The sequence below is a fragment of the Sus scrofa genome, chromosome 13 (genome assembly GCF_054392235.1).
Source record: "Sus scrofa isolate SSC_HxYL_T2T_F1_AM1 chromosome 13, Sscrofa_HxYL_maternal_Yorkshire_Landrace_v2.0, whole genome shotgun sequence".
NCBI classification, from domain to species: Eukaryota; Metazoa; Chordata; class Mammalia; order Artiodactyla; family Suidae; genus Sus; species Sus scrofa.
In genome coordinates, this window is record NC_139395.1 from 86,267,344 (window position 1) to 86,293,034 (window position 25,691).

A 25,691-nucleotide genomic window follows, 5' to 3' on the forward strand; every position below is an offset into this window, starting at 1 on the left:
AAGGAATTAAAAAACAATGAGGCTGATTAATCTAGAGAAGAGAAAATGTAGGAGGCATTGAGAGGTGTTCAGACATGAGCATGTGGACTGGTCTTCAGGGTTTTAAAAACAAGACCGACTTGATCCCGTGTCTCCCACCCTCAGGGGAGAATCCGACTCCAGAAGCTTCAAGTTGAACTAGAACCAAGAAAAGTGGATTGACTGTGGCAGTTACAGCCAAAAAACAGGAAATGGGCAGCAAACATCCAGGATCTGGAACTTTCCACCTCATGCTGGAAGCTCAACCACTTGCTGACAACCTGGCAAGGATTTGGAGGCCAGGGGTATGGAGGCGGATTCAGTGACCTAAGGACCCTGCCTGGGGGCAGCCTGACACCAACACACACACTTCCCATGAACTGCTGCTGCCCCTGGGAGGCTGTTCCCTCGTTCCACTGGGAGAGGCAGATGGCTTCTTATCCTCCAGAGAATGTCCACACCCGCCACAACCCACACACCCACCCCCCAGCTCCACCCCCCTATCACACACACACACCCTCCTGCACAGCACCTATCACACAGAGCTGTCATTATTTATTTAGAAGTCTCTGGTCAATACTAGGGATTTTCATGTTCCCCGTGCATACCACACCATGGACCAGGAACACAGAAACCCTGGTGGAGTGAGGAAGGAAGAGACAGGTGGATGGATGGATGGATGGACAAGAAGAGGTGAGTCAGAATGGGTAAGTCTAAACAGCACATAGTACTTTTTACTTCTGAGTAACGTTTGAATCTTATTGAAGTATTCTGAATTTGAAATATTTCATAATTCTTTTCCAGATATGGTTATACTATAAAATTTCAAAAATCCCACTATAACTTACTTTGAAATTTTTGCTTTTCTAACAAGTTTGTTACGCTGCTATGTGATGGCCTCTCAATTAACTGCCTCATCTCCGACATGGTTGCCCCTCCCGAAGACATCACTGGTTTTGAAGCACCCCACCTAAAAAAAATCCACAAAGAGAAAAACAAAGGTGAGAAAAGTCAGGGAGCACATCTAATAATCTAGAGTTCCCATTGTGGCTCTTCAGGTTAAGAACCCAACTAGTCTCCATGAGGATGCAGGTTTGACCCCTGGCTTCGCTCAGTAGGTTGAGGATCCAGTGTAGGCTGGTAGCTACAGTTCCCATTAAGCCCCGAGCCTGGGAGCTTCCATATGCCACAGAAGCAGTCTTAAAAGAAAACAAGAATCGATTTACTGGACTGAATTGTAAGCAGATTTTTAAAAATATATTGCTTGTAAATCAATGATATTTTAATAATTTTTAAAAATTTTTAGGGCTGCATCCATGACATTTGGAAGTTCCTGGGCTAGGGGTTGAATCAGAGCTGCAGCTGCCAGCCTATACCACAGCCACAGCAATGCCAGATTCAAACCCCATCTGCGACCTGCACCACAGCTCACGGCAACACCGGATCCTTAACCCACTGAGCAAGGCCAGGGATCCAGCCTATATCTTCATGGATACTAGTCAGATTCATTTCCATTGAGACATGATAGGAATTCCTATTTTAATAAAAAATTTTTTAATATTTTAAAAATTTAAAAAATACGTGACATTGTATTCCTTTCAACCAGTGCTTAGGAAATGTTGATGTGCATATGAATCATCCAGGAACATTACTCAATAAAATGAAGCTTGCAGTTCAGTGGGCCTGTGGGGGGCCCTAAGACTCCCATTTTATTTTTTCCCACTGTACAGCAAGGGGATCAAGTTATCTTTACATGTATACATTACAATTACATTTTTCCCCACCCTTTGTTCTGTTGCAACATGAGTATCTAGACAAAGTTCTCAATGCTACTCAGCAGGATCTCCTAGTAAATCTTTTCTAAGTTGTGTCTGATAAGCCCAAGCTCCCGATCCCTCCCACTAGACTCCCATTTCTAACAAGCTCCCAGTAAGGCTGAGGCTTCTGGTCTGCAGACAAACTTGCACTATCAATTATGATGGGAAAATAATATATTAATAAAAGCAACTGAAACTCTAAAATTATCCAGGAATTCATTTACAGGAATTATATACATCTACAGGGAGAAAAAAAAATTATCCCCATTAAAAGTCATAAAGGAGGGCCTGAATTAGGTGAAAAAGTAAACCATGATCATGTATAGGAAAACTTCTCAATTTTAAAAGGTCAGTTCTTTCCAAATTAATCTATAAATTCAATGCAAAAAAATTTTTTTTCAATAAACACTTTAAAATGGCATGCTCTGGAGCTCCCATCATGGCTCAGCAGAAACGAATCCAACTAGAAACCATGAGGTTGTGGGTTCGACCCCTGGCCTTGCTCAGTGGATTAAGAATCCAGTGTTGCCATGAGCTGTGGTGTAGGCTGCAGACTCGGTTCAGATCTGGCATTGCTGTGGCTGCAGTGTAGGCTGGCAGCTGTAGCTCCGACTGGACCCCTAGCCTGGGAACCTCCATATGCCACAAGGGTGTCCCTAAAAACCAAAAAAAAAGACTTGTTCTTAGAGTTCCCGTCATGGCTCAGCAGTAACGAACCCAATTAGTATCCATGAGGACACGGCTTCGATCCCTGGCCTCGCTCATTGGGTTAAGGATCTGGTGTTGCCGTGGGCTGTGCTGTAGGTCAAAGATGTGGCTTGCATTGCTGTGGCTGTGGTGTAGGCCAGCAGCTGCAGCTCCAGTTCTACCCCTAGCCTGGGAATGTCCATATGCCACAGGTACAGCCCTAAAAAGACAAAAAAAAAAAAAAATTAAATTAAATTAAAATAAATAAAATACAATGACATGTTCTTTTGGTTCTTCCTTTCTCCCAAGCTACCATCCTGGCCTCCATCCTCCCCTAGTCCCATGGCACCCATGCAGGACTACAGGAGCCCAGGACAATGGCTTCCAGAAGAACACTGTGGACTCAGTCGTCTGAAGGTGTGAGTTGAGACCCAGGCTTCACCAGTGTTCCCAAGTTTCCCAGGAATTCTGTTCTTATATCTTGGTTCCAATCACTTAGCCAAGACAGTGACACCACCCACAGAACAGTTGTTCTGAGGGTTAAATGAGATGCGCTCATGCCTGAGAGAGCATAGGGCCTGGCGCATAATGCGTGCTCACAGACACAGCATCTCTTTCCCCATCCCGTTCGTCTCACCTGGATGCATGAACTCCAACAACCAAAGTTCCCGAAAATGGACACGACCCTTGGTGGGAGTCTGTGGGCTAGAACAAGGGGGGCTCCACTCCCACCCCCTAAAATCATGTGGGGCCATCCTTACCGCCCTGTGGCCAGATCTTCCGTCCTGAGTAACTTCTCATAGTCCTCGGTGCTCCTGGGAAGCATTTCTGTTTCTGCTGGGTGAGAACTGATAACATTAAGCCAATGTCTCCAAACCTCTTGCTCCATCTAACTCACTTTGCAGCCAGGGCCCTGACCTGCACGCGGCGCCAGCCTCTAGGCAGCCCGCCCGGTGTGCAGTAGGCAGCCAGTGAAAAGGCTGCCTAATAAGAGATGAGTAAATGAATAAATATACAGACTAAATAGGATTTTTTTGCACAAATGGAGGCAAGAGAAGCCCACGGGTCCTTATATAATACCCCACAGAAGAAAAAGAGAAGAAAGTTATCCGTTCGCTTATCGACCTAAGCACTGTTTATCTCAGGGAATATACTGAAAACTATACTCTCAAGGTATGTAAGTTCCCACGACAGGGGATAGTTAGCAACTTAGGGTACCACCAAGAGATGAAATATTATGTAGTCACCGCGAATGACTTTTACAGAAATGTGTTAAGGAAATAGGACAGTGCGTGTGATAACGTGGTCATCTCAGGATACAAAATTATGTATCCAGGATAGCCTCAGCTAGGCAAAAAAAAAACCTTAGCACAAAAACAAAGAAACATGCCATAATACGATAACCAAAATATAACAGTCTTTGTGATGCAATTGTAGCTTATTTTATCTGCTGGTTTTATATGTTTCTATGTGCACTGAAAATTATAGAAAAAAATATATGTATATGTACTGCATGTATATATATACTTCTACAGTTGGAAAATTTTCTTTGTAAGTCACAGAAATGACAGAAAAAGAATCAACAAGGAGAGCCAGTTGCACAGGAAGAGCCCAGCCAGCTGGGAGAGTGAGGAGCCCCAGCAGCCGCTGCTGCACACACAGGGATGGACGCCGGGGCACGGTCGCCACACCAGCAGCACCAAGTAGCAGCTTTCCCTGCTGTGGTCCTGCACTCAGCTAGTCCACCAAGGCCAGCTCCACTCACCCTGCAAAGTCTTCAAGCTTTTTATTGCCTTTTCTGGTTTCCCTGGGGTGTGCTCCTGGTGCAGCTCCTCTTTGATGTGAATGCTCTGTTCTGACAGTCTTCTCTGACTTAAGACCAAATGTTTCACTTCCTCTAGAATGCAGGAGAAGAAAGCGTCACTGACTCCATCAATTGGAAATCCGCACTGAACACCCACTATGTAACAATCACACTCGAGGTGCAGGAGGTGGCATAGGTGATGCCCTGCCCTCCTAGAGTCGCTGCCTCAAACCACCTGGTACTCAAATTTCGAATGGCAGCGAATTGTCCCAAATAAGACCATTAAGGGTTTGGGAGTTCCTGTCGTGGCTCAGCGGTTAACGAATCCAACTAGGAACCATGAGGTTTTGGGTTTGATCCCTGGCCTTGCTCAGTGGATTAAGGATCCGATGTTGCCGTGAGCTGTGGTGTAGGTTGCAGACACAGCTCAGATCCTGCATTGCTGTGGCTGTGGTGAAGGCCAGCAGCTACAGCTCCGATTAGACCCCTAGCTCCGATTAGACCCCTAGCCTCCGATTAGCCTCCACATGCCGAGGGTTTGGTCCTAGAAAAGGCAAAAAGACAAAAAAAAAAAAAAAAAAAAAAAAAACATTAAGGGTTTTATCTCTGTTGTTCCATTCATGTTCACACTTCAAGGAAGACCTCACCACCTCCCTTTCACAGACGCTTAGGTCACTCTCCTGTGGTCAGAGAGCCGAACCTTTACTAAAGTAGTGACCATGACCAGAGCTCCCTGTCCCCAGCGAGGAGGACGCCCCTCTATGTCCTTCACACCTATCAATATTGCCTTTGCAAGCACAGAACTGCACCCAACATGTGTGCAAGGATGAACAAGTAGAGGGAGGGCATGAACAAAACAGAGATAGCAGATGCTGAAAAAACACGTGGGGAAGAAAGGTGAGACTGGAGTCAGGGTTGAAGGATGGATAAAAATTCTAGAGCAAGAGATTAGGCTAAGAGCCCCTGATGCCTGAAGGCAGGCCCTACAATGAAGAAAAGCCCAGTGTCTTCAGGGACTGGGGCTGGACCAGGTGTGAAGGCAATGAGAAAGGGCGCTTGGGGACTAAGCTGTGCGAGGCCTTTGGGGCTGGACGAAGATGTCAGATTTCGTTTCCTAAGGCACTGGGCAGCCAGGAAAAGCTGCAGAACAATGAAGCGCCAGAGTCAGCAGGTGATACAGAAAAGTGAGGGAACAGAGCAGGAGGGAGGAGACAGGAAAATGCTGGGTGCAGAGGGGAGGAGAGCTCCAGAGAGCAATGCACCTCCCAGTGACACCAAACAGGCATGGATTTGTGAGGGGTGGTGGGGGGGTGGCCAAAAGATGATGGCAAACGGGAGTCAACCTTGACCGAGGTGGGGCAGGGCAGGGGGGCACTGACACTAAGAAACCAAGGGGCTGAGCAGGGTTAATAGAAAATTCTTGGAGTTCCTGTTGTGGCTTAGGGGTTAACAAATGTGAGTTTGATCCCTGGCCTCGCTCAGTGGGTTAAGGATCTGGTGTTGCTGTGGCTGTGGTGTAGGCCAGCAGCTGCAGCTCCAATTTGACCCCTAGCCTGGGAACTTGCAAATGCAGCCCTAAAAAGCAAAAAAGGCAAAAGAAAAAAAGAAGAAGAAGAAGAAGAAAATGCTAGCTTGTTTTGGGATGACAAGCAGGCTGAAAGCTGGCAAGTTCTCCTTTGCTACATCCTAAGGGGCAGCCAGACAAACGTCCTCTCCTGTGAAACAGTAAATCACCTCTGGAGGTGTTTCCACCCTCCCAGGAAACAAGAGTTCCAAGAAGATATCTTCTCAAGAGGGAAAAGGTGGGACTTCATACAGCATGTACACTAGATGTGTCTTTGTTAAAATTTAGTTCCCAGTGTGAAATGCACAGGGAAATGTTAGTGACTGTTTCTGCCCAGGCATCTTGTGGTTTTAATTTTTTCTCCCTTTGGCTACTCTACCTCTCAGTTGTTTTTGCAAAGTGAACATGAACTGATTTTTTAATAGGAAAAATGATTTAACCTAAGATGCAGTGATGCCAGATATGGGACAGATTTTGGGGAGGAGCAGGGGCTGTGGGTTCCAGGATGCTCACAGCAAAAGGCCTCAGACTCTCCCTGCAGGGCCTGGGACCCCTGTCATCCTCCCTTTCCTGGCCAACTGATTTCACTTTCCCTTCCAAACATGGCTCCCAAGCCCCCTTCTCCAGGAAGCCTTCCTGATACACCCACCCCACATTCCTGCTCCAGTGTGAGGTGATTGCCAGGCAGATGTTTATCAGAAATTAGGGCTGAGCAGCTCTGGGGCAGGCCCTGGAATGTGCATTTAGGCTGGCCATCCAACTGCATATAATGCAGGGGGTGTAGAGCCCACACCCTGAGGACGTGGGTCCTTCCTTTGGTCAAAATGAGGAAAGTGATACTGAAGTCACTTCTTCACCCAGGACCAGCAGTTTAAAGGCAAATCAGTGATTTTCGGCTGGGGCGATTCTGCACCTGGGGACAATGTCTGAAGAAATTTTTAGCTCTCATGACATGGAGACTAGTCCTGGAGTCCAGTGGGTTGAGGTCCGGGATGCTGCTAAAAGTCCTACTGTGCCCAGGAGTGCCCTCCCACCAAGCAGTGATCCCACCCAAGACACTGGCAGTGCCGAAGGTAAGAAGCCGGATGTCAATGGAAGATTAAACATCAGAATCCCTGAGCCCCTAGGTCAGGAAAGCTCCTTGAGGCCGGAAAAAGCAGATTTTTCTAGTCCCCAAAAAACTGGGTTCTGATTCTGGCACCGCCTCTCGCTTCGAGCAGGTCCAGGCTCACCCTGTTCACGGAAAGTTGGGATGATTGTACCTGCCTAGAGGCTAAGGCCAGCAGCCCCAACAGCACCTTGTTCTGCCTGTGGTCAGGTGCGTGCCCACTATACCTTCTAACGTCTCCTGGAACTGGGAGGCATCTTAGAACAGCACCGCAGCACAATTAAACTGGCAGAGTTTTATGAGAGTTTTATGTTTCTCCAAGGACAATGAGACCCTCCTCATCTCTTGGGGGTGGGGCGCATGCCCACTGCCCTGCCTCCACAGCATCGACCCGAGGAAGCAGAGGCCCAAGGTCACTGCCAGCTCCGGCTGGAGACGGTCAGCTGCGTGACTCCAACGTGGGCCTTTCTCTCTTCCAAGGGGGGCTCAAAAGGAGACTTTCTGGAAGTCTGGGAGCCCTAATGGAAACATGGCTGTCCCAGGGCTGTGGAACTTTTGAGTGTTCTCTTTCATTTCCCGATATCTTCTAAAACACAGGATTTGTTCCAGGAGACAGGTCACGCAGGCTCAGGGCGCCCTCCCCAAAGCTGAGCACATCCTGGGAGGGCACTGCAGTGCCATAGAAACCAGCATGGGCCCGGAAACCAGGTGCACAGAGGCACCAAACAGGGGGTGATGGCTTTTCTCCTGTTACTGCTGAGACGCCACAAGCCTCCAGAAACATTTCAAATAAAACACAAGATCCTGGACTTACCAAAAGATCCTGTATCTTCCGAAAACACGGAAGGCTTTAATCGATAATACCTGACTTTTTTCGAAACCTTGTCCTTGGTGTCCCAGAGCCTCAAGGTTATTTTGTGAAAATTTATTGTCTTTAGTAATTCCTTTGTCATGTTGATGTTAAAAGTTTGGGTCCACGACACCCAGACCTTGTCCCCTTCTTGCCACGGCCTCACGGTCTGTGAAAGAACAGCAAGAGAGTTTAAGGAGGCAAAGCAAGGAGGCTCTGTGGCCCCAGATCTAACTGTGGCGTCAAGGCGGGCCCTGCCCTCCACTCATGTGACTTGTGTGTCCCACTCTCTCCCGGCATCCAGCTCACATGGGGAGTCAGGACATGGGTGCCATGGGTCCGCACACCTCCATGCTCCTCAAAAAAATAAAGTAAAAGCAATCACCTGCCAAGAGTGCCCTTTCTATGGACTTCCAGTCCTGAACCAGAACCTGTGGACTTGGGCAGATGGGTGTGTGCAAACACACACACACATGTGTGCGCACACACGCACACGTATTCTCATGCACACACACTAAGAAACAGCAAGAGCCGCCAAAACTTTTGAGACACAAAAGAAATCATGAGGTAAAAATATCTACAGAGAAAAATCCTACAATTGCTCTGATTAGGTCAGTCAGAGCAGATTCTCATTCGAAAGGTGGTGCCCAGGATCCCGCATTTCCAGCAAGTTCTAGGGGAAAGCAAACATACTTTGTGAACATTAGAGTATCTGCAAGGCCTCCCCAATACCTTTATCCCCGAATCCAGGAACACTTTGGCTGAGGCTGGAAACACCACCATGTCCACCTTCTGGGGCTCTACATCCCCCGGCAGGAGGAAGTACTCGATGTGGCAGTAATAGCGAACCTTGGCGATAGCTTTGTCCATTTTAGTGTGTCTCCTATATTTCTCGATGAAACTTGAATATTTCCCTTTGTGACCTGGAAGACATAGATGTAATGAGTCTTGTTTGAATCTCACATGGAAAAGCAGACCCGTCTCCACAAACCCCTGGAGCCAAGAAGAGCCCGAGGCTGGGGTGTGGGACCCTGGACTGGGCGCCAGTGCACAAAATTCCAGCGTGTGACTCTGAGATGAGTGTCTCCTTCAATTTCTCACCTGGGGCGCTCTGCCTGGCTGCCTCTAGTCTCAGCAGTAAGAAACAAGTTTTTAAAAACCCATCACAACACAATGTGACCTGTGTAATACCAGCTGCTTGAACAAGGTTCTAAGGACAATAGAGGAGGCAAGGAATAAAGCCTGCTGGGATGAGGGTGCAGGAAGCCCCCTGAGCCCTTGGCAGAGCATCCAAGGGGCAGCGCTGGCAGACATCCCAGGCAAAAGGCAGAGCCTTGTAGAACCTCACAAGGGAAGCTGCATGATGTGGGGCAGGTGGGGGAAGAACAGGAGGCCAGAGCCTCCATGGCCTGCCCTTGACCTTCAACTAAACCCTCCAGGCTGGAAAAAGACATTTTACACACCATGAGAAGATGCGTCAGGAGCTCCATAAATGCTTCCTCCGAGCATCATGCTATATAACTATGACTATACTTAAAGCGTTGTTTTAAAATGTCAAGTGTTTATGACCCAGAAGGCCATCATATGAATGCTGTGCCTCAGGGGGCCAAGCTCTGTGCAGTGTCTGGGATGAGCTTCTCCTGCCCGCCCTTGGTGACAGGACACTTTGTCGTAAAGGTGCAACTGACCAGGAAGCCGGCAGCATCTCACAGATCTGCCTTCTGACTCAACCCAAGCAAAGCTAGACCCTCTCACTTCTTGTCCATGGGACCGCAAATTGCTACAGTCCTTTGGCGAGCAATTTGACAATATCTACACCAAAAAAATCATAAATGCACATCTTAAAGCCAGCAATTCCACTTCTTGAAATTTAGGCAACAGAAGTACCCACACATGCCCAGAAATGTACTGCAGGGATGTCTACTACAGAATTGTAACCAAAACATTGGAAACAACCTAAATGTCCACCAATACAGGGTAGAATAAATTAGACACATATAATGGAATAGTATTTTTTTTTTCATTTTTGGCCACCCTGTGGCATCTGTGGCATATGGAGTTCCTGGGCCAGGAATCAGATCTAAGCTGCAGTCTCTACCTAAGCTGCAGGTGCAGGAACACTGGATCCTTAACCCACTGTGGCAGGCCAGGGATTGACCTGCATCCCAATGCTCCCAAGACACCGCCAATCCCACCGCACCACAGCGGGAGCTCCTGGAATGCTACATTTTAAAACAAACAACAAGGTAAAAACAAGTCTGCTCATATCCTCTAAGAGATCTATAACATGCCATCAATTTTTAAAAAGAAAATTAAAGAATAGAATGTGTAGGATCTCTTTTTTCTTAAACAACCTACATAAACATTCATAAGTAAGCTTATAAATAATCAGGTATTGGAGGAAAAACATTGAAGCCAGAATTTTATATCCGGTCAAAGATAGGTCCTTCGAAAGTACTGACTCCACTGGAGCGTCCATCATGGCTCACTGGTAATAAACCAGACTAGTATCCATGAGGATGCATGCTCCATCAGTGGGTTAAGGATCTGGCGTTGCCATGAGCTGTGGTGTAGGTCACAGACATGGCTCAGATCCCATGTTGCTGTGGCTGCGGCATAGGCCAGAGGCTGCAGCTTTGATTCAACCCCTAGCCTGGGAACTTCCATATGCCTCAGGTGTGGCCCTAAAAGGACAAAAAAAATGTATTGGCGCCATAAAAATACTCTTGGGCAAGGTCTCATAGGTTGAGCTGCAGAGATAACTGTTTTGTAAATGTCTTTGAAGAAAGCACCAAAGTAAGAAAAACAAGTCTAGAAGACCCTGCAAGAGATGTGAGGGTTAAAGGTGATCAGGTCAGCACCACTTTTCCTTTGGCTGGGATGTGCAAATGTCTTTTTCCAGACTTTTGTTTTTTTGTTGTTGTCTTTTTTTAGGGCCACATCCACAGCACATGGAGGTTCGCAGGCTAGGGGTCGAATCAGAGCTGTAGCCGCTGGCCTACACCACAGCCAAAGCAACACTGGATCTGAGCTGTGTCTGCTACCTTCACCAGAGCTCACGGCAATGCCAGATCCTTAACCCACTGATCAAGGCCAGGAATCAAACCGTGCCCTCATGGATACTAGGCAGATTCGCTTCTGCTGAGCCACGACAGGAACCCCCTTTCCAAGCTATTTTGCTTGACATCAATAGACCAAAGATAAAAAGCATCACTGTGGGAGCTCCCTGGTGTCCTAGCAGATTAAGGATCCAGAGCTCTCACTGCAGCAGCTTGGGTCCCTGCTGTGGCATGGGTTCAATTTCTGATCTGGGAACTTCTACATGCCAGGAGTGTGCCCCCGCCCCACAAAAAAGAGTGGTGGGAGCAAGGTACATGATCCAAAAAGTTAAGAGGGAGAAAAAAACAAATAAAAGGCTTCATTATGGATAGAGGAGGTCATATGTAATGACAAAAAGTTCAATTCACCCAAAGATAGGTCATTTCTATGGTATACACCTAACAAAACAGCCTCCAAAATATCTGAAACAACCGTCAACAGAACTACAAGGTGAAGCTGAAATTAATCACCATGGGCAGGGGCAGTTCAAGTAGCAAAAAAAAAAATTATATATATATATATATATATATATATATATATATATATGGAGTGCTTTGGCAAAAGAAAAGAAAAAAAGAGGTTCCCATCGTGGCACAGCAGAAAAGAATCTGACTAGGAACCATGAGGGTGCACGTTTGATCCTTGGCTTCACTCAGTGGGTGGGCGATCTGGCATTGCCGTGAGCTGTGGTGTAGGTCGCAGACGCGGCTCAGATCCTGCATTCTGTGACTGTGGCTGTGGTGTAGACTGGCGGCTGCAGCTCCAATTTGACCCCTAGCCTGGGAACCTCCATGTGCCACAGGTGTGGCCCTAAAAAGAAAAAAAGGAAAAAAAAAAAGTGGAGTACTTTTCTCTGCCCTTAATTTTGGGGTTCAACCATGTGACTTGCTTTGCCCAATAAAATGTTCAGAGGTGGGAGGTGCCCAAAGACCTTCAGAGTACTGGGGTGACCCGGCTTGCCCTCCTGTGTGCCTGTGCCTGTTCATAACAAGAGTGTGTCAGGGTTGCCCAACAGGCCTGGAGGAGGAGGAGAGACACACAAGCAGAGCAGAGCCACTGCAGGGAGTGCAGCCTGGCCAGTAGACCCACTCAACTAGAACAGGGACTCCTGTTTGAAGCCCCTGAGTTGGAGAGTTTGTTTGGGTTTGTTACACAGCATTTCTTCCAACAGCAAGTGATCACCTTTACAATCCGAGATTTTGTTTTTGTTTTGTATTTAAACATTATTTATTGAAAGAAGAAGGAAGGAGGTCAAAAGATTCAAACATTCAGTGAGATGATGAATAGATTCTGGGGATGTCATATATGGTGTGGTGACTTGTTAACAATACTGTGCTGTATACTTAAAAGTTGCTGAGAGTAGATTTTAAATGTTCTCACCTCCACAACAACAAAAAATGGTAATTATATACGGTGAAGAATTACACTCAGAGATGTTGATTGAGTACATCTGAGAACCTGCCTTTAAACAAGGAATTAGGTGACACACAATCAGCTTATGGCAACAAATGCCTTAACCTCACCATTGTTTCTTCATCTGCAAAAAGCTGAAATAACATCACCTGCTTTTGGGGGGTTGAGAGAATTAAGTCTGAAGCCAGTACAACCACTTCTTGTCCCGCCCACAGAGGCCCCCTAAAATGGCAGTTCCTTTCCAGACCTCTGCTCCTGGCAGCGGCCACCCCACTTAGGGGAGTCTCGGAGGGAGCAGGCCATGAGTGCCCCCCCCCGCCCCCCAGCCCCCCCCCCCTTCTTTCCTTCCACCCCCCCCCCCCGCCGGCACAGGGGGTACTGTGCGGTAATCTGACACTTACCAGCAGTCACTGGGAAGGCCAGAGAGATGATGAATTTGCAGGGGACGACGTGGGGCATGTCAGAGGTGAATGTGCTGGCAGGCCGGTCTGAGGACTCGCTGCTACACGGATGGTTAGAGTCCGACTCCTGGGCCCAGGCCCTGACCACCAGGTGCTCCTCCGCCTCACACTGGCTCTCAGACCCGTAAAAGCTACTGATGGACGACATGGGCCCCATGCTGGCCTGGTCCTCATCCTCCCATTCCCAGGCGTGCAGGGACATGCTGCAGAGGCGCTGGCACTCCCGGCTGAGAGGAGTAAAGGCACTCTGTCATCACCGCTGCCCACAGCGGGTAAGCCCCTGACTCTAGCAGGGGAACTATGCTTCTCCTCCTCCCGTGCCTGTCCTGCTCTGGGCTGACTAGCCCAGGCCCAGACACTGCCTGGCACACAGTAGGCACTCAGAGTCAGAATGGAGAACCACAGGCAACGGTGCTGGTGCCATCAGCAATCATGACAATGAGCCAAGCTGGTTTCTCCAACTCAGAGGCCGAGCCTCCAGGCCCCAGGTGCTGGTCCTTTCAAGACTCAGAGTTAATCGCTCGGCATTTCTGGAGCGCCTGCTCCAGGTGAGTGCCTTTTCCCAGGAACCACGGGGGAGGGGTTGAGGAGAGATCCTGTGCTTCTGCTGGGGGGCCTCAGGTTAGCTGTGCCAAAGCAGTGTGAGCTTGCCATTTGGGGACAGCACAAGAACCTGGTCAGGTCAAGAAGGCCGAGGACCCCCTAAGCAAGACACGACTGGACTTGAACTTGCTGGGTCCTGGAGGCCGCATGCCAGAAGATGCTAAGAAGGGACTGCTCAGAAGGAGCCGGGGACAGGGCGCTGCGGGGGTTACCTGCAGCACCTGCGAGCGGATGCGCTGGAGCTGCGTGGACTTGGACTTCAGTGTCAATCCACTGACACAGCCGCCTAGGAGAAGAGGCTCCAAGGACGCTGTCTGTCCACGCGAGGAGGCTCTCGCAGGGAAGCCTTTGAGACCCTCCGCGCAACTGTATTTGGCCGTTGCTAGGCATTGCAACAGCTCCGGGGGCGGGGCTCCGCTCCGGGAGGCGGGACTTCCCTCCTCAGCCTCTGGTCCCCGGCAGGCAGACGTACTGACAGGGTCCCAAAGATAAGCGTATCCAAATGCAGAACCAGTTGCCTTCAGTCATTCACTCATCCATACAGTCTTTAAGGAATCTCTGTTCTGAATGTGAGCACCTATTATCTGCCTGACCCTCACCTTCAGAACCGGGGAGAGTCGTTGCTGGCTCCCCACCTAAACTCCATCTACCTCCACTTCCCGTTCTGTGATGATGGAGAAGGAAGCTCTGCAAACACTGATCACCCCTCCCACCCCACTGTCCTCTCATACAGACTTTGCCTTTGTCGTTGATACCCCTAAAATATCACGAGAATTCTGTTTTGTTATCATGAGCCCCCAAAATCAGAGAGGAGGAAATTGAGGCTTAAAGGGATGAGGCTACACAAGTGCGTGGCAGCACCGGATTGAAATCCAGCCTATCTGATCCTCCCCGCCTCCCAGCTCCTGTCGAGAAGAGCAGAGAACACTGAAGGGGTGGGGGGAAGAGACACATCACAGAGGCAGCTGACCAGAGAGGGGCGGGTCGGGGCCGGCTTCATGGAGGAAGAGACAAAAGCCAGACTGTGGGGTTTGGCAGACAGTGAAAGCATGAGAGGGCATTTGAGACAAAGGAAACAGCATAAGCCAAGGGCCAGCGGGATGAAAACAACTGGCAAGGTCAGGGAAGCCATGAAGAGTCTGAAGTCGGGGTGGAGGGGGGGGTGCTGGTTCAGAGGCGATCTCCACTAGTTTAATCAAAAAGGGGAGCTGGAGTTCAGTCGTGGAGCAGCAGAAATGAATCCAACTAGGAACCATGAGGTTGTGGGTTCCATCCCTGGCCTTGCTCGGGGGGTTAAGGATCCAGCGTTGCCCTGAGCTGTGGTGTAGGTCCCAGACGCGGCTCAGATCTGGCGCTGCTGTGGCTCCGGTGTAGGCCAGCAGCAGTTCTGATTAGACCCTCGTCTGGGAACCTCATGCCGCGAGTGGGGCACTAAAAGGACAAAAGACAAAAAAAAAAAAAAAAAAAAAGCGGGGATGGAGGTGGGGAGCTGAGGCTACACACACACACACTTAACAGGCCCTGAGCTGAGAAAGAACCTATCCATAGCGGGAGAGCAAAACTATCTGTCTATTGATGGACATTTAGGTTGTTTCCATGTCTCAGCTATTATGAATAGTGCTACGATGAACATAGGGGCTCATGTATCTTTTTCAATGAAAGTTTTATCCAGATAGATGCCCAGGAAAGGGATTGCTGGATCATATGGTAGTTCTATATTTAGTTTTCTGAGGAATCTCCATACTGTTTTCCATAGTGGTCGTACCATAGAAGCAACCTAAATGTCCATCAACAGAAGATTGGATAAAGAAGATGTGGTACATATATACAATGCGGTATTACTCAGCCATAAAAAAGAAAGAACGTCATTTGCAGCAACATGGATAGACCTAGAGATTATCATACTAAGTCAGAAAGAGAAAGACAAACCATATTATATCATTTATATGTGGAATCTAAAATATGACACAAATGAACATATCTATGAAACAGAAACAAACTCACAGACATAGAGAAGAGACTCGTGTTTGCCAAAGGGGAGGCAGTAGAGAAAGGAAGGATTGGGAGTTTGGGATTAGCAGATGAAAACCAGTCTTTTGTATATATATGTGGGTGTGTGTGGGGGTGTGTGTGTGTGTGTGTGTGTGTGTCTTTTTAGGGCTATACCTGTGACATATGGAAGTTCCCACGCTAGGGGTTGAGTCAGAGCTATAGCTGCCGGCCTACAACGCCACAGCCACAGCGACATGGGATCCGAGCTGCGTCTGCCAACACCACAGCTCACGGCAATACCATATCCTTAACCCACTGAGCAAGGCCAGGGATCAAACCTGCATCCTCATGGATACTAGTTGGGTTCGTTACTGCTGAGCCACGATGGGAACTCCAAACTAGTCTTTATAGGATGGATAAATAACAAGGTCCTACTGTATAGCACAGGGAACTAAATTCAGTATCCTGTGATAAACCATGATGGAAAAGAAAATGATAAAGAATGTGACCATATGTATAATTGAATAACTTTGCTGTACAGTAAATATTAATACAACATTGTAAATCAACTATACTTCAATAAAATTTAAAAATAAAAATTAGGAATTGCCGTTGTGGCTCACCAGTTTAAGAACCCGCTAGTGTCCCTGAGGATGAGGGTTCAATCCCTGGCCTTGATCAATAGGTTAAGGATCCAGCATGGCTGTGAGCTGTGGTGTAAGTAGCAGATGTGGCTCAGATCCAGCATTGCCATAGCTGTGATATAGGCCAGCAGTTGCAGCTCCGATTTGACCCCTAGCCTGGGAACTTCCATATACATCATGTGTGGCCCTAAAAAGAAAAAAAAAATTAAATAGGGAGTTCCCACCAAGGTGCCATAGATTAAGAATTTGTCTGCAGCAGCTCAGGTTACTGCAGGGGGTCAGGTTCAATCTCTGGCCCATCATAGTGGGTTAAAGGGATTTGGTGTTACCACAGCTGCGACTTGGATTCAATCTTGACCCAGGAACTTCCATATGCCATGGATGCAGCTGTAAAATAAAATAAAATAAAATTTAAAAGTAAATATATAAACAAGCAAACTGAGCCTTAACAGCTGTGAGGAAAAGTCACCAAATGGCAGTGAGCTCCCAGGGTGGGGCAGGCGGGGGTTAGGACTCAAAGACTCAAGTTCTCACCACTGATACCTTCTCTGTCTGGCAGCCTGGAGAGTACCGTCCACAAGCAAGGAAGTGCTAAACACACATACACAAGGTTGGAAGGGGAAAGGCTACTGGAATACACCAGCTCCTAAAAGGCCCCATTAACAAGAGCAGGCCAGTCCTGGGACAGATAGCAGGCCTCCTGCCTCTCGGGTGCCATCTGCTGCCTAAGGCTGGTTTTGCTCCCAAGGCTCTCTGATCACATCATTACCAAAGAAGGCACCAATCTCCTCACCACCTCCTCTGGGGAGAGCCTGAGCTCAGAGTTGAGAAGCAGTAGGTCTTGGACCAATGCCTGGTCCCGGATGTGCATCAGAATCAGCCAGGACCATGTCCAAACTTCAGTTCTGGAGTTCCCATGTGGCTCAGTGGTAACAAATCTGACTAATATCCATGAGGACACAGGTTCGAACCCTGACCCTGTTCAGTGGGTTAAAGATCTGGCATTGCCGAGAGCTACGGTGTAGGTCACAGCTGAGGCTCTGATCCCGCTGTGGCTGTGGTTTAGGCCAGCAGCTGCAGCTTTGATTCAACCCCTAGCGTGGGAACTTCCATATGCCACAGATATAGACAAAAAAAAAAAAAAAAAAAAAAAAAAAAAACCTGAAATTTCAGTTCTGAAGCTTTACTCCAGACCTGTGGAATTGATTCCCCAGAGGTGGGGCTTAGGAACTGGTGACAGATTGTATTTTCCAAACACCTCAATAGACTCCTTGTGATGTCAATACACTTCCCTTCTGGTGGCAGGTCTAGGCCCCTCCCCCTTGAACCCAGACAGAACTTTGGTACCACCTCAGCCAAGAGAGTATAGTGGAAGTGACAGTATGTGACATCTGAGACCAGGTCATACAAATTCCATGTACCTCTGACTTGTTCTTTGGGGTGCTCACTCTAGGAAGCCAGCCACCATGTGGTGAGGAAGCCCAAGCAGCCACACAGAAAGGCTACACATAAAAGTTCTGGCCAAAAGCCAGCTAAGGTCCCAGCCAACTGCCAGCCTCACTGCCAGACATGCAAGACTGCCAGTCTTCAGATGATTCCAGCCCCAGGCTTTGAGCCACCTAGCAGAAACCATGTACAGCAGAAACCAGCTATCTCTATCAAGCCCTCTCCAAATTGCCACTTTATCACCAAAATAAGTTATTATTGGTCTAAAGCCTTAAGTTTGGGGACTATTTGTTGCACAATAAATCAACAAGACAAGACAAGACCCTTATTTTTTAAAGTTACCTCCACCAAGATCCCATTGCATAGGTGAGATTTGGAATCACTGCTCTGAGGGAGGTAGTGTCCAGGTGAAGACCCATGGGATGGAATGAGGGCAAAGGTGTGCCACCTGGTACTCAGGTGTGAAGGGTGGGTCCACAACCGCACCTCCGCCAAAATGTTGGCAAAGTCAAAGGAAGAAAAGGGGGTGTTTGTTTCAATGGTCTGCATAACAAAGCATGCCAAAATTTAGTGGCTACCACAACAGCTACTTGGTACTTCTCACAGATCTATGGATCCTCTGGTGATTCTTTGCTGGCGGCCCCTGGGCTCACGCACTGGGTGGTGCTCATGCAGAGGGTCACTAGGGCTGGAAGATGGTCTGGTTCACATGTCTCATGGTTGGTGCCACTGGCTAGAACATCTACGTCCCCTTCACATGGCCACTGATCCTCCACCAGGCTGGACTGGCCTCCTCAGGGGCATTCTCAGGGCAGGTTCCAAGAGGCCTAAGGTGGAAGCTGCACGGCCCCTGGAAACCTAGGCTTGGAACTGGCACAGTGCCTCATCTGCCACAGTCCACTGACCAGAGCAAGTCACAAGCGTCAGCCCAGCTTCAGGGGACAAAGAGGAGGCTTCTCTGGACAGGAGGAAGAACAAAATCACACAGCAAAGAGGCATCCCGTGGATGGGAGCCATCTGGGGGCAAACATCCTGCTTCCTTCTTCCTCCAAAGCTTCCTCCAGGCACTTCTGGAGTTATCCCAAGACTCTGGCACTTAGAAGTATTTTGGGGAACAGCTACACCCATCTTCTTTCCACCTCTTTCCTAAGCAAATTGTTCCCCCCCCTTCTAACAGGTTTATTGAGTTATATTTCACCTCATACAACCCACCCATTTCAATGTAGAAATCGATGATTTTTAGTAACTTCACTGAGTGAGAAAATCAGGACCATAAAGAAGTTTTACAACACTTTCATCTCCCAGATATGACCCTTCATGCTCAAGGTTTACACAAAATACTATAAAACTAGAGTTAATCACTGTTCCCTCCAGCTCTAGGCAACCATTAATCTAGTTTTCATTGCTAAAAGTGTGCTTTTTCTGGACATTTCATATAAATGGAGCCACATCATCCATGCTCTGGCTCTGTGACTGGCTCATCTCACCCAGCATCACAGGTTTGATGCCATCCCTGTTGCAGCATCTATCAGTACCTCATACCTTCTTCTGGCTGAAGCCCATTCCATTGTATGACTGACCACATTCTGTCCATCCTTTCATCAGCTAATGGACACTGAGGTTGCTGGGATTTCAAACATTTAGGAAAAATGCTGCTGTGAATATTCCTTGAAAACATCTTTTTCACTTCTCTTGGGTAGAGGCGCCTAGGAGCAGGAGAGCTGGGCTATGTAGTTTGCTACATATACGGATCAAATTTTATGTTTATCTTTTCCTGCTACACTTTTCCCCCATGTGGTTGCACCATTTCACATTTCCACCAGCAACATGTGAGGGTTCTTGTTTCTCCACATCCTCAAAAATATTTTTTCTGCCTTATTTATTACTTCCATCCTTGTGAGGGTAAAACAGCCTCTCCTTGTGGTTCTGTTTTATATTTCCCTAACCGCTAACAATACTGGGATCTTTTCATGTGTTCATTGGACATCCATATATCTTCTCTGGGGAAATGTCTGGTCCTGTCTTCAGCCACTTTTTGACTGGGCTGCTTGACTTCTTCATATTGAGCTGTGGGAGTTCTTTGTTGGTTGTGAATACAAGTCCTCCATTGGGCATGTGTTTGTAAATAGTTTCTCCCAGTCTCCTGCTTGTCCTGTCATTTCTTTTACTCCCCCCCCCCCTTTTTCTCTTTTTTTTGTCTGAGCCTGCAGCATGTGGAAGTTGCTGGGGCCAGGGATCAAACCTGCACCACGGCAGCGATCCAAACCACAGCAGCGACAATGTCAGATCCTTAATCCATTAAGCCACCAGAGAACACCATTGTCCTGTCATTTCTTAATGGTGTCTTTATCACTGCACATTGAAGTGCAAACATTTTGAATTTTGATGAGATCCGATTTCTTGATTTTTTTCTTTTTTGGACTATGCACTTGGTATGGTATCTAAGAAATCTTTGCCTAATTCAGGCCCCTTTTTTAATAGAGAGAAGTAACACTTGGCATCTGAACACTAAGCAAATCTGCTAACCACAACTCCTAAAAATATAAAAGTATGACATTAAAAGTGATGGCTCTTGGGAGTTCCCGTCGTGGCGCAGGATAACAAATCCAACTAGGAACCATGAGGTTGTGGGTTTGATCCCTGGCCTTGCTCAGTGGGTTAAGGATCTGGCGTTACTGTGACCTGTGGTGTAGGTTGCAGACATGGCTCGGATGCAGTGTTGCTATGGCTGTGGCATAGGCTGGCAGCTACAGCTCGTATTAGACCGCTAGCCTGGGAACTCGGCTCAAGAAAAGAAAAAAAAGAAAAAAAAATGATGGCTCTTGGATAATTCCAGACACTTCAGAGGACTGAACAGAATGACACAAGCCCCCTGAACATTGTGACAATATCAAGAGCTTATAAAAGTCCACACCCCTTGGTCTCACAATAAATCACCCAGGATATAGAATCAACCATTCACAGTGTTGCCTTAATGGAGAAAAACTGCAAACACCTTGACGTGCATCTGTGGGGAAAATGAAGCCACTTACAGGTCAGTCCTAAGAGGGAGAGAGACCAGCCTTCAAGAACGTTTGCAGGAGTTCCTGTCGTGGCTCAGTGGTTAACAAATCCTACTAGGAACCATGAGGTTGCGGGTTCAATCCCTGGCCTTGCTCGGTGGGTTAAGGATCCAGTGTTGCCATGAGCTGTGGTGTAGGCTGCAGACGTGGCTTGGATCCCGAGTTGCTGTGGCTGTGACGTAGGCTGGGGGCTACAGCTCTGATCAGACCCCTAGCCTGGGAACCTCCATATGCGGCGGGTACGGCACTAGGAAAGACAAAAACACAAAAAGACAAAAAAAAAAAAAAAAGAACATTTGCAAAGAAACAGTAATGAGGGTGAAGCTGTTTAGGAAGACAGTCAATGTGCAAAGAGAGGTTCCAACAACAGCATCTCAACTTGTTTCTTTATGTCAGGTCTAAAGAGGTACAACCGACATCCTGTAAAATTCACCCTTTTACGTGTTTTGACAGATGTACACACTTATGTAACCACCACCCCAATGAAGATATAGACTCTCTCCATCACCCCCAAAGTTCTTTCATGCCCCAATGCATGGAAAACATCTGAAAACAAATGCATGGGAAGAACTCTGTGTTCTCTCTTGTTGGCTCAATGGAGGATGACTTTTGCTTCTTAGCATTTTTCTGGGCTCCTTAAAGACACTGTGAACAATATACAATTGGAGCGGTTCAAACAATACAGAACTGACTTCAGAAAAATTATTTCTCTGCCAGGGCCTCTGAGCTCCCCCACGCAGACACACACCCATCCCCCAGTTCAGACAAAAGCTCGGAGACCTCCAAGTTTGCTCACTTCGAACCTTAAACAAAAACCCTGTGGGTCCGATGGGAATTATTTCAGAGGCGCCTGGTAACACTGCCCTGCAGACAGACAGGCCTGACAGCGCCCCATTATCAGCCTTGATTCCCTGCCCCCCTAAGCTACGGGGGGTGGAGGCCAGGCAACGGCAAGATATTTAAAGGCTTTCTTTTCAACACTGACTGACCCAGAAAGTTCCTGTTCAAAGGATTCCTTCACCAAAAGCAGTCGCCAGCTGCAGCAATGGGGGTAGTCTTGCCTGGGTTAGCAGCTCTCAGCATTAACGTGAAATCAGATTCATCTGATTTGATGCAGCTCGCAAGTCCAGAGTCAAGTTCCAGAGCCCTGTCCTAAATGCACATGGCAACCTCCCAGGCGGTGGGACTCCCAGCAGAGAAGTTTCTACAGTCAGGCTGGGGGCTCAATCCACCACCAAGACTTGGAGTCAAGCTGCCTCCGACATCCATGGGCCAAAGGATGCTGGAATCCCAAGGGTGCCAGTTAGACGTGGTCTTCCTTTAGATGCAGTGAGTTCACATCTACAAATTGTGTTCATACAATACAACATCAACATCATTAGTGTCCACTTTATGCCAGGCCCTGTACCAGGCATGGGGGGGGGGGTACCAGAACTCTGGCATTTTGAAGCTTGGACCTATGGCAGGCCTGCAAATAAACGGCAATGTGGTACAAGGGCTGCTTTTCTCTTTTTGGTCTTTTTTTTTTTTTTTTTTTTTGCCTTTTCTAGGGCTGTTCCCATGGCACATGGAGGTTCCCAGGCTAGGGGTCGAATCGGAGCCGTAGCCACCGGCCTACGCCACAGCCACAGCAACTCGGGATCCGAGCCGCATCTGCAACCTACACCATAGCTCACGGCAACACCGGATCCTCAACCCACTGAGCAAGGCCAGGGATGAAACCCTCAACCTCATGGTTCCCAGTCAGATTCGTTAACCACTGTGCCATGACGGGAACTCCACTTTTTTTTTTTTTTCTTCTGCTTTTTAGGGCTGCACCTGTGGCATATGGGAGTTCCCAGGCCAGAGATCGAATTGGAGCTACAGCAACAGACCTATGCCACAACCACAGCAATGTCAGATCTAAACCATGTCTATGACCTATGCTGCAGCTCAGAGTAACGCCAAATCCTTTCACCCACTGAATGGAGCCAGCTATGAAACCCACATCCTCATGGATACTAAGCAGATTCTAAACCCACTGAGCCACAACAGGAACTCCCTGCAAAGGCTGCTTTTAAAAATACAAATGAGTTCTCATTGTGGCTCAGCAGGTTAAGAACCCACCGTAGTCTCCATGAAGATGTGGGTTCGATCCCTGGCCTCACTCAGTGGGTTAAGGATCTAGCATTGCCACAAGATGCAATGTAGGTCGCAGATGCGGCTGGGACCCAGAGTTGCTGTGGCTGTGGCAGCTGCAGCTCTGATTCAACTTCCATGTGCTGCAGGTGCAGCCATAAAAAGAAAAAAATTATTTAAAAAATACAAATAAAAAATATATACCATCTGTAGGCAAAGAAAGCATGCAGAAGACCACGCACCACCCCTTGTCCAGTGGCAGCCGTGGGGAGGCAGCTAAGAGGGAGCTGTAGTCTTCTCTCACTGTGCCGGACCCCGTGCCCTATGACAGACAGGCACCCACCCCTACCCCCAGTGTGATGTCAGCAGACAGCCTCTGCTGTCACTGAGAAGGTGACATTGGAGCAAGGGACTTGGGGTGAGGGGGAGGGCTGTAAACATCTGGAGGAAGCAGATGCAAACACCCTGAGGTGAGTCAGAACAGTGAGGAGGTCAGTGAGGGAGGCAGAGCGGTGGGTGAAGGCACAGAGGTTACAGGACATGTGGGTGCCCATTGTGTTGGGCCTCAGAGCCATGGAGGACGGACATGGGAGTTCAAGGGCAGTGCCTGGAAGGAGGCTGTTGTAGTGATACAGGTGAGGGATGCTGGGGGCTTGGTCCGGGATAGCAGTGGAGCCGGGAAAAGGGGTCAGATTAGGGCTGAGTTCGGTAGAGCACTGGACAGCCTGACTGACAGGAAAATGGGTGTGAAAGTGAGAGAAGAATCTGAGGTGGCAGGGATTCACCAAGGGAGATGGGAGGCACCATGAATTGAGATGGGGGGGCTCGGGGAAGGGGGCTTGGAGGCGTCCAGGATTGAAAACATCTATCCATATACCTTTACTCATCAAGAAACACATGAAGGAGTTCCCACTGTTGCACAATGGGATCAGCCGCATCTCTGCAGCTCCAGGACACAGGTTCAATCCCCTATGCACAAGGATTGCATAGGTTGCAGCTGAGGCTCAGATCTGATCTCTGGCCTGGGAACTCCACATGCCTTGGGGTGGCCAAAAAAGAAAAAAAAAAAAAAAACATGAATTACACTCCTGGTAAGAATGAAAATAGTGCTACCACTTTAGAAAATAGTCTGGTGGTCCCTCAAAAGTTCAACATAAAACAACTGTACAGGCCAGCAATCTGACACCTAGGTATCTACCCAAGAGAAATGAAAATATATGAACACACAAAAATGTGTATGTGAGTGTTTACAGCAGCATTATTCATAAGAGCCAAAGAGGGAAACAATCCAAGTGTCCACCAACAGATGAATGAATAAACAAAATGTGGTCCATCCATACAGTGACATATTACTCAACAACAAAATGCAATGAAATGTATGCCAACAGCAATGTGGACAAATCTTGAAAACATTATTGTTCATGTTCTCAGAAAGGAGCCAGTCATGGAATTCCTGCCTAGTGCAGCAGGTTAAGGATCTGGTGTTGTCTCTGAGGTGGCACCCTGATACGGCAAAGTGGATTAAGAATCTAGTGTTGGAGTTCCCATAGTGGCACAGTGGAAGCAAATCCGACTAGGAACCATGAGGCTGCGGGTTCAATCCCTGGCCTTACTCAGTGGGTCCAGGATCCGGCATTACTGTGAGCTGTGGTGTAGGCTGGGGGCTACAGCTCCGATTGGACCCCTAGCCTGGGAACCTCCATGTGCCGTGGGAGAAGTTGCAGTATAGGCAGCATAGGTAGCAGCTGCAGCTCAGATTCTACCCCTCCCCAGGAACTCCATATGTCAAGGGTGCAGACAAAAAAAAAAAAAAAAAAAAGGAGCCGCTTATAAAAGACCACTTACTGTATAATTCCATTTTATACAAAATGTTCAGAATAATGAAATCCAAAGAAACTAAGAGTGGTTGTCTGGGGCTGGGGGTTGAGAGTGGAGGGTAGGAAATTGTGGGGGCGGTGGGCTACCTAATATAAAGTTTTGGGGGACCTGTGATGAGAATGGTCTAAAATGAAATTGTGATGATGGTCATGTGTTCTATAAATATGCAAAAACCATGTATTTATACACCTTAAATGGGTGAATTGTATGCTATGTAAATGACAAACTCTTTCCCCCTTGAAGAAAGCAAACAAAAACATTTGTCAAAAAAGGAGATGTTACAGTAAAAGACAAACACCTCCAACCCCTGGAAACAACCACTGAATCCATTTTGGGAGTCCTTCCATTTTCTATGCTCTTGCATACACACATCTTCATAGAAAATATTTAAGCTGCTCTGTGTAGGTTTGTTGTTAGGTTAGTCTGTATTAAATTTACGCAATATACTGCAACTTGCTTTCTTCACTCATCCTTTCTCAGTGATGCATCCTGGCTGCTGTATGAGGGACACCACGTTGTCTCCTGTTGCTATTATAAACAATGATGCAATGAACATCCTGGACATAGGTTTTCCTAAGGTAGAAGCCAAAAAGTGGAGTTTAAAAAACTTTTTGTCAAATTGTTACTATGTTAATAATTGTGAATGCATGTCCAAAATGGGGGTGGCGGGGGCATCTGACTCATTCCTGGCAGGGGCGTACCTTGGGCAAAGCCTTCAAGAAGGACTAAAAATTTGCCAAACCGACAAAGTGCTCTCTGGGCTGCTGCAGCAGAGGGACGGAATTGTAGTGCTTTTTCAAATTCTAGGATTTAACACTTAAATTCCTAGAGCTGTACAGGAGGCCAGATTCTCCCCCATCTTAGAGCGAAAGAGAGCTGAAGAAATTGCATGATGAGTTCCCAGTGCAAGTATCAGGTTAGGACAGCTCTAAGGCTCTCTTATCAAGTTTTTTTTTTTAAAAAAAAAAGGGGGAGGGGGGAAGGAAAGGCAGCCTTCCACTCACCTGAGAGGCGGCTGTTTCTTCCATTTTCCAGAAAGGTGCTCTAAGGCACCAAACAAAATGTTGGTGAAACATCTACCTGGGAGCCTAATGCAGCTCAGAGGTGGAATTCTGGTCACCTGGCCA

At 47.7% G+C, this 25,691-nt stretch overlaps 1 protein-coding gene and 1 long non-coding RNA gene across 27 annotated transcripts in view; one reads left to right on the forward strand and one right to left on the reverse strand.

Moving 5' to 3' along the window:
• Positions 1-25,691, reverse strand: part of CFAP92 (cilia and flagella associated protein 92 (putative)) — a 141,059-nt gene that overhangs the window by 58,456 nt on the left and 56,912 nt on the right. For 10 of the 26 annotated variants that reach the window (XR_014823884.1, XR_014823881.1, XR_014823883.1 and 7 more), the window contains exons 1-7: positions 13,637-13,808; positions 12,762-13,048; positions 8,581-8,771; positions 7,813-8,017; positions 4,288-4,419; positions 3,284-3,356; positions 867-988 (exon numbers count right to left, since the gene is read on the reverse strand). Coding sequence is in view for 19 of the 26 variants with exons in the window: in XM_084989594.1 (XP_084845720.1) it covers positions 867-988; positions 3,284-3,356; positions 4,288-4,419; positions 7,813-8,017; positions 8,581-8,771; positions 12,762-13,023 (985 nt within the window). In the remaining 7 variants the exon portion in view is untranslated. Of the gene's footprint in view, positions 1-866; positions 989-3,283; positions 3,360-4,287; positions 4,420-7,812; positions 8,018-8,580; positions 8,772-12,761; positions 13,049-13,636; positions 13,809-25,691 lie in introns of those variants that run through there. The other 16 variants (XR_014823880.1, XR_014823878.1, XR_014823882.1 and 13 more) reach the window with 4 other exon arrangements.
• On the forward strand, positions 566-4,420 carry LOC146397446 (uncharacterized). Its single transcript, XR_014823901.1, has 3 exons — positions 566-711; positions 893-1,019; positions 2,832-4,420. It is a non-coding gene; the product is annotated as an uncharacterized LOC146397446 (long non-coding RNA).